Source organism: Cydia amplana, chromosome 22 (assembly GCF_948474715.1).
Source record: "Cydia amplana chromosome 22, ilCydAmpl1.1, whole genome shotgun sequence".
In the NCBI taxonomy this organism is placed as follows: Eukaryota; Metazoa; Arthropoda; class Insecta; order Lepidoptera; family Tortricidae; genus Cydia; species Cydia amplana.
The window spans coordinates 3,959,463-3,970,633 of NC_086090.1; the positions used below are offsets into that span (position 1 = coordinate 3,959,463).

The window sequence follows — 11,171 nt, forward strand, 5'->3', positions numbered from 1 at the left end:
AACTTCTGAACTATGGATTATATTGAGTCGGGCGTAATGACGCCAGTTACATTATATTTCACTATAATACGGCCGTAAGGCTTATGTTAATATATTTTATGTACAACGCGTTACCCGAGGAGCTGCGCCGTTCAAACCTCGGGCATTATGTACAAAAGCGTCAATACTGCGCGATGCCTGTTGGAATCAAGACTTCTGTCGGCCTCGGAACCACCATATTTATACTAGTATTACCGGTATAGTGACTAGACGGTCCCCGAGACAAAAGCGGGGGACAAAATCTATTATTTACACAATTTAATTTTACACTATGAATACCAAATTCACACTAAATCAACACATTCTCCAGTTAAACCAGTTTAAGGAGCGGCGTCCACGGAACGCAAGCGCAGAGTCGACTACGGTTTGGCACCGAACGTTTATTTTTTAGAAAAATCAAGTCTCAAAAATAAATCGCAGTCAGACGTACGTTAAAAAAACATTTTGTGCAGTTTTCCCCTGGAAGTTGGTAATCAACTTAAGCTACGGTATGATACAGTTTGTGGGACGTACGGATGGAGGCGAAACGATACACGTCGAGCGAAAAATACAACTACACGTAAAATTAAAGTTACATTTAATGCGGAAAGGAATAAATTCACAATGAGTATGGCATGGCCCGTAATCTCTATCGGAAACGCTTACACTAAAATGGAGGTCACCTATAGAAATATATTTTTATACAAGCACATATCAATACAATATGTATACGGATATATTACACGAAGAAAATTTTAACAATTAAATACAAAAGTTTCACAAATCATTCGGGGCGCCCCGTCAAAAAAATAAGATACCCTATTCGAACCGACCGCGGAAAATCATACGTTTAACATCTAGAAATCGACCACTTGAACTTAAAACTTCAACAAAATAAATCACCCCCCGAATCTGCCGCGAACGGAGGTAACGCGTGCTTACATCTAAAAATTATATACAAAACAATTTAACAACTTTGTTATTTATATTACATCTACAAAAGAGTCGGAACCTCGCGGTTGAGATCGCATATCAGTCAAGCGGGCGGAGCTCGGCTCTCAGGTCACAAAACAGATACAGTACAGAAGTCAATCACATGTATGTACTTCACTTTTCATACCTACGCTCGGCGGTCGCTCTAGGGTTGTCAACTATGACTTATGCACAAAAAACTATTGTGGTAGTGGCACTCGTATCTAGTAGTGGCCGGGGCGGGGTGCTCACCTACCTACCTGTCTGTTTAACGTTAAAACGAACCATCGAAATACAAGCAGATACAACATTTCGTAAACCACTGGTAGCTTAAAAAATGACAATTCACCGTTTAATGTTGAATTTAAACAACCGTCCACTGAACAGTTATAATAACTTTATTTTTGTTTCTCCATTATTGCACAAAAAAGTTCACAGACGCGTGCCTCAAGCGGATGGCACTCGCGCTCGGACTGGTCCCAACCGGTCCGAGATATCGTGTCCGTGAGCAGTGTCTATGTTGTTCGAGCGCACTTTGTATGTAGATTGATTTCTGTACTGTATCTGTTTTGTGCTCAGGTGTTGAAGTCCAGCGTGGGTTTCCGCTGGCGCGGCTTCTTGGGGCGGGGCGGGGGCGGTTGGGGTTCGCCGGGGCAGCAGGGGCAGCCGCGCCGCACCACGCGCCGCCGCACACCCGGGGAGCGCTCCCCCGCCCTGGTTTTGCCGGACACGCTCCGCTCCGCCTCGGCCTCGTGGTAGGGCCGCTTGGGCGGGTACGTGCGCAGCGGCGGCGCGTCGTCGGCCGACGACCCGTCGCCGCTACCGCTCCGCTCGCGCGTCCGCGCCTCCTTGATCACGGAGTCGAGCCTCATGGGGCCGACGCCGCTCGAGTCCGTCGAGTTGGTCTCGTCGAAGGGGCTCTTGCAGCCCTTGTCGCTGTCGCTGCTGAAGTCGAGAGGCCGCCTGCCCTCGGAGCGCTCGGAGGCCGAGTTGGACTCCCAGAACAGCTCGGCGTGCCGCTCCGGGCTGGACCCGTCGGCCATGGACTCGAGGGTCGCGTCCCTGCTGTCCTCGGCGATCATTTTCGCGTCGTCGCCCGCGATTAGGTTGTCGGGTTCGTCGATGAGGTACCTGGCATCTCTCTCTCGCTTGTCGTCGTAGCAGACTCGCCTGATGACTTGTGTGGCGTTGCCCGAAGAGTGCACGATGGCGGACGCCGTGTTGGTCAAGTGCAGCTCCCTGGAGTCCGTGAGGATGTTGTCGAACCTGGTCAAACCGTCGTCTTTCACCAGGACCGAGGAGAGGTTGATATCGTTGTTGTGGGAGCCGGGCATGGAGTTGATCATATTTTCTATCTCGTACTTGACGCTGTGCTCTGGGGCTTGCGAGATGACGGTGGCCTGAGGGGCGGTCATCAGCACCGTGGCCGGCGCGCTGTTGGAGTGGAATATCGTTGAAGTGATGTGGCGGCCTTTGATCCCGGCTATCGTAAAGGGTTGCACCTGAAATGAAGCAGGTTATATGTATTAGTAAAACCATAATAAAACTATTATTACCTAATCTATCTATATATAATAACGGAATTCTTTCGAGGCGCAAATATCGGCGCAGACAAGCCCAGTATATAAGTAATCAGGGATGTTGCGGATGCCGATTTTTTGACATCCGCGGATGCGGATGCGGATTTTTAAAGGCTCACATCCGCGGATGCGGATGCGGATGTCAAGATAGGTACATAAAAAATATCAAATATTACATTTTAGTAATATTTTTTTTAATAATAAATAAATAAATAAATAAATAAATAAATAAATAAATAAATATCATAGGACATATTACACAAATTGACTAAGCCCCGCGGTAAGCTCAAGAAAGCTTGTGTTGTGGGTACTCAGACAACGATATATATAATATACAAATACTTAAATACATAGAAAACAACCAAGACTCAGGGTCAAATATCTGTGCTCACACAAATAAATGCCCTTACTGGGATTCGAACCCAGGACCGCGGCTTCACAGGCAGGGTCACTACCCACTAGGCCAGACCGCCAAAACAGGCCAAGTGCGAGACGGACTCGCGTTCCAAGGGTTCCGTACATTAAGTCCGACTCACGCTTGACTGCTAATTTCTAATAGGTTTATTGGCTAATGACTACAATTACCTAGCAGTCTAGCACTTACGCCGATGCTAAAACGTTCCTGTACCGACCTGTTCCACATCCGCATCCGCATTAAATCCGCATCGATTTTATGCGGATGCGGATGTTGAAAATAATGCGGAAGTTCCGCGGTTGCGGTTGATATTCGCAACATCCCTGTAAGTAATCTCACCTCTCCATCCGTCGGTTCGCTATGGAACGTCGTATTGGGATGTGACCTCGCGAACTCCTCCTGATCCAACGCTATGGTGGCGCTCCCGTCTTCGCTGACGGCCACTATGCCGACGTCCGCCAGGCCGAGGCTGACGTCCATCTCGCGCGGGATCAGGTGGTCCGTCGCGATCTGATCGTCCATGTCCGGTTGGGGTATCGAGCTTTGGTGGGGTTGAGCTGAAATAAAAAGACAGTCATACCACAGAATAAATAATATTATCATACAGAACGGACACGCACCGCCCCGCCCCGATTCGGATTACCTCGCCGGCACAGGCCGCGACATGAATGTGTGCGTAAGTCGCTCTACTGAGAGCATGTCAGGATTCCGTCAGAAACTCAATGACGCGTGTACAGACGTGCCGCGACACATAAACGCAAATCATTTTTGATGTATGGCGTGTCCGCCCTGTGGTCATACTATCATTTTCAGCAGTCTACAAATTAATTTTTAACCAGCAGAAACGTCTACGAACGATGCTATTAGGGTTAGAATAAATTTAAAAGTGGAAAAATTACTGCCTTGGCTGTGACTTGCACTCGCGGCCTCGGATCGATACTCCAGGGCGCTGCCAATTGCCACCAAGACCTCATCCATAACCAGCGAATCTTTCGACTCCTAGCGTCATCTACTTCTAAAACGTTTGTTTGTTAAATCTCACCCAAGACAGTAATTTTTCCACTTTTAAATTTAGCCTACCTATAGATGCGTAACTACGGCTACATGGGCCCGTTTCTCAAAAGCTTGTAACTTGACACTTTTTGGCAGCTTTTGTTAGAAAGGGACTTCCACATTACAAGTTACAAGCTTTTTGAGAAACGGGCCCCGTCTCCTCTCTTTGTACAAGAGGTTTAGGGGAGCCACACTAGCTAGCCCAATTGCCAATTTGAATTTCTTCACCGATAATCTCACGATGTTTTTCCGAACACATGAGGTACTTACGGGTGTGCGATTGATGTTCTTGGTTGTGCTCATGAGCGGGTGAGTTGGCAAATAGCAGCTCCGCTTCGGGAAACAGCTCTGATGCGGAGGGGGAGTCTACTCCCAAGTCTTCGCACTCCTCTGATAAAGATTTCTGGGAAATGAGACGATTTATAGGTAAACTAGCGACCCGCCCCGCCTTCGCACGGGTTAACAAATTATACATAAACCTTCCTCTTGAATCACTCTGTCTATTCAAAACAAAACCGCATCATAATCCGTTGCGTGGATTTAAACATCTAAGCATACATAGGGACAGACAGACAGCGGGAAGCGACTTTGTTTTATACTATGTAGTGATACATGTGTCGGGTGTTCGGTTTTATACCCCTTTTTGGTAAAACATTGGTGAGTATAAAATACTAATTAAAACTTTCACGATTTTCAGAAATTATTATTAGTTTAACGGAACTTAATCGCGTATACTAATAAATTGGGCAGGAGGAATAACCTAACACACGTTAACGGAACCAATGTAAGACCATGTGGCATTTTGGCACCCGAACGGCACAGTAATAATGAGCATAATCCATACTAATATTATAAATGCGAAAGTGTGTCTATCTGTCTGTCCGTCTGTTACCTCTTTACGCTTAAACCGCTGAACCGATTTAGTTGAAATTTGGTATAAAGATAGTTTGAGTCCCGGGGAAGGACATAGGGTAGTTTTTATCCCAGAAGTCATTCTTTAAGGGGTGTGGAAGTTTGTACGGGGAATCGATAAAAAGCAGATTGGATAAAAAATAAGCTACCCAAATTACTAAACCCACGCGGACGAAGTCGCGGGCCAAAGCTAGTATGTAATAAAACTTACTTGTAATCTCAACTCATGTTCCAGTATAGCGTACTTATGCCTCAGAGCCGCAGCCGACACGTGGGCAAGCCTGTGTTGCCTCTGCGAACCGTCTTTTTTTTGCACAACCTACAAATTATAATACCTATTAGTTCCGAGGATTTGTTTTTAGTTAAGCAAGTGCCACATTAGACATTTACAAAATACTATGAACTGGTAAAGGATTGTACAGTCAGCAACAATAGTTGCTAAGCGGGCGAGGTGTTCAAAATTACCTTGACGCGCTCTTATTCTCTTAACAATAAAGTCACGTCAAGATTATTTTGAACACCTCGCCCGCTTAGCAACTATTGCTGCCGACTGTATGACAGTTATTTATATAAATACAGGTGGAAACTGAAAACCATGGGGCTATAATTATAGCCTATAAATTAAGAAAATTATTAATACGTTAATAATCTCCCCAATGTGACACTTTGAGAGCTTACTTTTTATTATATTTGTATAATTTTGATGTAATTTTTTATAACATTAAAATATAAAATTAAAAACAGAGGCTCGCGGTAAATACAAAAATTTCTTATTTATTTGTAGGCGATTTACATCAAACTATTAGAAGCAGAGCTCTAAGACCTTCTTTAAACACAAATCGAAGTCTCTCTTCCATATGGATTTCAAAATTGTGATGTTATCTATTAAAAGGGACCTTTCATAGATAACGATGCTCCGATATAAATACAATGCCGCGCGACGCTGTGCGTGTAAGCGCCATCGACAATAAGGTCCCTTTCATAGATAATGCCCCAATTATGATAACAAAAAACCATGCGTCTCATTCATTTGGCTAATAAGGTACAGCATTTTGTATCTTAGGTTTATGTCATTGGCCGAATGATAGAGCCATATGTTTACATTCTTTTAAGATACATATTATGTAATAGACTATAGAAAATATCTATTACAGTATACATATGGTGCTACTTTCCCGAACTCGTGCGGGAAAGAGCACTTTCCGTTCGAAAATAACTATTACGATACAAGTGCGAAAAAGAGGAAATTCGAAACGAGTGGCGATAAATTAAAACACGACCGAAGGGAGTGTTTTAAATCGACACGAGTTGCGAATTACCTATTCGCCCGTGTATCGAACAACGTTTTACAGTACATATGGCACTTTAAAGTTTCGACATACGCACGAAAAGTGCTATTTTACGCACTAGTGCGGAAAAGTAGCCCCATATGTACTGTAAATAACTGTATCTAAACAAGGCCTCATGTGCTTCGAGAACTGAAACATGACGATACGATGACCGCGACAAAGCTGAAAGCTTGAAGATCATGTTGATGATGATGATATTTATTAAATAAAATTTGAATGACACATTAATTTAAACCAAATGACTTAAATAACTAGAGACATAATTAGATTAGGGGTAACGAACGACTACTGAAAGATACCGTACAATGAAGATCTTCAGGATGATTCTACAAATTTATAGTTTGGTCAACAATAATATTAAAGTAAAAAAAAAAACAGATTTTTAAATTAGGCGGGTCCACACAGAACGATATGCCTCGCGAGGGAATTGCCGCGCGAAGCAGCTCGGCCTGTGTAGAGGTCTGCCTCGGGCGAATCAAACGCACTCGCGGCCACAATTAGGGCTTGCAAATATTCGAAACTTTCAGATATTCGAATATTCGACTTTTTCTGGCGACGTATTCGAATATTCGAATAATTATTCGAATATCATAAAAAATAAGAAAAGGAACGAGAAATCGGTTTATTATCGTTTTATTCAAAAGCTCTTTTCACATATTGCTAAAACTAAGGATATTTGGCAGAAATCCACTTAATTGACTAGATTTTATCATCCTACAAGATGCCCACATTTATAAAAACAAGTAAAACGCCAAAATTAGACGTATTTAATATTTCTAGAATAAACTTATTATAAATGCGTCGTTGCGTGAAATAATATAACTTTAATCATCCAAACACCTAGGTATGTAAGATATTTTTTTAGTAGGTAATTATTTTCCGATTTAAATTAACTTGTAATCACTCAGAAGCCTGTAAAAAGGCCTTTAATTTCATTGTATTTTGAATCTTTATTGACTTTATTTGTTTTGACAAGTTATTATTCCTATAATGGTCGGCTAATTATATAATATTGGAATATTTAAGGGAAAAAGTTAGTTGAGTACCTACTGGGTGGATTATTCGTCAGCTAAAGGTGCATGGTTAGATTACAAAGTTGGGCAGGGTTGGTATGATTAAATTTGAGAATTGCGATAAGTGGCAAGGTTTAGACTTCAAAAATTCGCTTTTTTAAACGTACTGAATAAACAGAATGACCCTTTAACTTAAAACTTACGCACCGTAAAAATAACATACTTTTTAATTTCGTTTTCTTTTAAATTGAGTTAGGTTTCACTGTATTCACGGAGTCTATCGAGAGGAATACAGTAAAAATATTATTTCCTTCGTATTTGGGTACCTACCGTTCCTCATTCACTGTAAATACCCGTAAAACACACAGAAACTGTAACTACAGCGGATGACATAGATTTTTTTATAGTAATAAAAAATATTCGAATATTCGAAACCTGAGCGGCCGAATATTCGAATATCAAAACAGGTCGAATATTCGACAAATTCGAATATTCGAATATTCGAATTGCAAGCCCTAGCCACAATGCCTCTGGCGAGGCAGGCACGTCTCCACAGACCGAGCTGCTTCGCGCGGCAATTTCCTCGCAAGGCAGCCTATTCAGGTGCAGAAAGGCCTGCTATAGAAATTTTGTATTTCATTTTTAATATAGACAAATATTGTTGGCCAGACTATGAGTTGTTGTTCGATTTTAAATATGGCAGTAAAATGTTAAACGGCTTTTTTCCTTCTCACTGGGAATGGTAGCCAATCCTTTCGGTAGCCAACCGGACTGCATAAAGAAGACGATGATTTTGTTTAACAGATTAGGATCTAAGTGACTAATTATAGGCCACTGAGCTATTTTTGACCCCTATGTATGTTAGCGAAAATTTGGTAATAGTTTTGGAGTCATCATCTATTGCGCGTTGCTAACGCAGGTTAACACGTTAGCAGTTACATTGTGCAACGAGGGGGATAAGTAAAATGGACTTTAGTTCCCGCTGCACTTGCGTGAAAAAGCACGCTTACTGCGCACGTGTGATGAAAATAATGTTGATGTACTATGTAGTTCGTAAAGTAAGGAACGCTAAGCAAGAATATTCGTACATTGACTCATCAAATAATGTATTTTCATGTAAATAAATGGAACATATTTTATAGAATCACCCTAAAACAAGGATCATGCACGATAGTGATGCAGGGTACTCGACAATGGGAGAACCGCGACCAACATGCAAAATAAAGACATTTAGAGTTGAAACACTAACTAATCCACGTAGGAAGCTTAACCTGATCAGAACTCCAAAACAACAACTAGAGACAAGGGCGAATTAATAAAAGTCCTACGACGGTTTCGAGATCGTCGAGTGTGAGGATGCCTTAATTTTGGAAGCGACACCGAACTTTTTTAACACTGGCTGGCTCATATTTATTGACATAACATTACGTCAACTTGAATCACATTTTTAGTGAAAAATGAGAGTGAATTTGTGATCTGCACTAAAGTTTCGGTAAGTGTTCGTATTTATGCTTATTTCTAACGAAAGCAAGCTGCATAGGAGAAAATGTGGGCTGGCATTATGTCCGTACAATACAAACGTTATGATTTTCAGTTCCGTTCTCGACTATTTCTTCCTCAAAAATCACATAATGCTGCGAATTCCTCCAGCGAGAGCGACAGATTTACCATTGTACTTATAATGTCATTACATAAGTTTGTTAATAAAACCCAGGCGGTACCAGGAGGCGGGAAGTTCATGTGACTCCGCTCGCTGCCGCAACAGAGGGCCTACCGCAAAACAAGGTAGGTAATCGAAATTTCGTTATCGGATTTTCTATCACTTGCATAGTCGAGCGATAGAGAGGCAGAAAACGAAATTTCGATTTTTGTGATTCGCGGTAGGCCATCAGATGAATCGCCGTAACCTCTTTAATTTTAAGCTGAATTTTTTTATTTCCTGAAATAACAGTCCTACTGGCCACTTTACTAACCAATAATCCTGTTTCACTAGACTTATATCGACCGGGATATGAACCGTGATTACCTTTTGTAGTGTTTTCGAGCTCCCGATATTTAGACGCAGTTACATGCATCTTGTTCACGGGTAATAACTGAAGAATAGCAAGTGGGTGTCAAAGTTGTGTAGACCGCGCTCGGTCTACCCTCATTTGTGCGCGTCGGCTGCGTTCGCTTTCAACGGAATTCCTTGCCGGCGTCTATATTTCCGAGCTCATATAACCCGGCAACCTTTAAATCAAGGGTGAACAGGCACCTTCTGGGCAGACTCGCTCCATCGTAGGCCACGTCTTCGCCTCGGCTAGTCTGTGGCCACGAGTAAGCCCATTTTTAATAAAAAAAAAAAAAAAAACGTTACCACCTGACGCGTTCACACTCGTTGTCATCACGGTTCATATCCCGGTCGATATAAGCCTAGTGAAACTAACCGATGATTCACATTCAAAACTGTTACAATAATCCTGTGTTTGTTTGTACCAAATTTGTACTGCTTACATCGGAGCGGTTCCATAAATCGGGACAAGTGAACTGTCATTTTAGTAAAATTTTAATAGTTGGGGAACTCCAAATCGTAGTTTCATGGATTTTCACGCCAGTTAGCATTTCCTCGTAAGCGTTTGCAGTAAGCGATGTCGCGTCCAAGCACTTAGGCAAACTAACACCAAACGAGAGCTGACAAAATAAACGTATGCGTGCAGGACTACTAAAGAGGCTCGCTAAATGACTCGTTTATACGCCCTGCCTTGCCACTACCAATAACGCCATTACGAACAACTAGAAATAGTATAGCTTGTATATCTTTTGCACTGTTCCTCAAAAAGTGGTTCAGCAATCACGATCAGGGGCCTTACCATGATGTCTTATTGCGATTCTGTTTAGGACCTAAACTGAATTGCTAAAGGACGGAGCTACATACGTCGCATAACTCCGTGCCTTAGCAATTAAGTTTAGGTCCTAAACAGAATCGCAATAAGACATCATGATAAGGCCCCAGGAATGTTTGATATTTTATGAATCAAGAAAATTGATTGCTAGATTTCATATAAGGAGTGTCTTTTCAAAAGGGTTTATTTTTTCTGGGAATCTATTTCTAAATTGGACCTTAAGTTTTCTTGAGAAAGGTTCTCTCTAGAAGTACCGCTAATAATAAACCATTTTGAAAAGACACTCCTCATATGTAAAGTTATTTCGTTAAATCAAAATTGGCAATTGTACAAAGGAATACATATTAAATATTAACTCACATTACAAAGTAGTATTGTTAATATATTATTTAAGTACTAAATATTTATTTTAAAACTGTTTTAACAAAAGTTGTAAAGTAATATCTGAGTATTGAATATGTCATTGAGCATTTTAAATCTACGTAATGGTGTGGAATTGCAGTGTCAGCTTATTGCTTTTACGGATGAAATCCTTGACACAGTATGTTTTGTTGGCATCATTCTATATGACTATTTCTATTTCAACGTCCAACAATCGCTGCTACTATTTCAGTGGCAAGAAAGGATAGATAAACGAGCGGGCCTATAATGGTCAAATTTATCGCGCGGAAAAGACCTGATAAAGCGTTAATCTCTCACAAACAGAAAGTGATTAATGCTTGCTTAGTTTTATCACGGGATAAATACGACCATAACACGCCGTCTGATCTGAAGGGGCAGCGACGGCTCTACGATATATCACCTGGTAGGCCTTATCGTCGCAATCGGACGGGTCTATATCGTACGCGCAACGCGGCGAATCGACGGCGTATGACTTTTTCGAGTCTACGTCGAACATCTTATCAAATATCCTTTGCGCTTCCATATCGGGACTGTATCGATCTGGGATCTGATCCTGTGGTTGCAAAATTTGTGTC

At 41.8% G+C, this 11,171-nt stretch overlaps 1 protein-coding gene across 1 annotated transcript in view; it reads right to left on the reverse strand.

Moving 5' to 3' along the window:
* Positions 1-1,565: 1,565 nt before the first annotated feature.
* LOC134658501 (uncharacterized) overlaps positions 1,566-11,171 on the reverse strand; it is a 54,103-nt gene continuing 44,497 nt past the window's right edge. Inside the window, exons 13-17 of the mRNA XM_063514186.1 lie at positions 10,997-11,149; positions 5,162-5,269; positions 4,309-4,441; positions 3,325-3,542; positions 1,566-2,492 (exon numbers count right to left, since the gene is read on the reverse strand). Of these exons, the coding sequence (XP_063370256.1) occupies positions 1,566-2,492; positions 3,325-3,542; positions 4,309-4,441; positions 5,162-5,269; positions 10,997-11,149 (1,539 nt within the window). The remainder of the gene's footprint in view (positions 2,493-3,324; positions 3,543-4,308; positions 4,442-5,161; positions 5,270-10,996; positions 11,150-11,171) is intronic.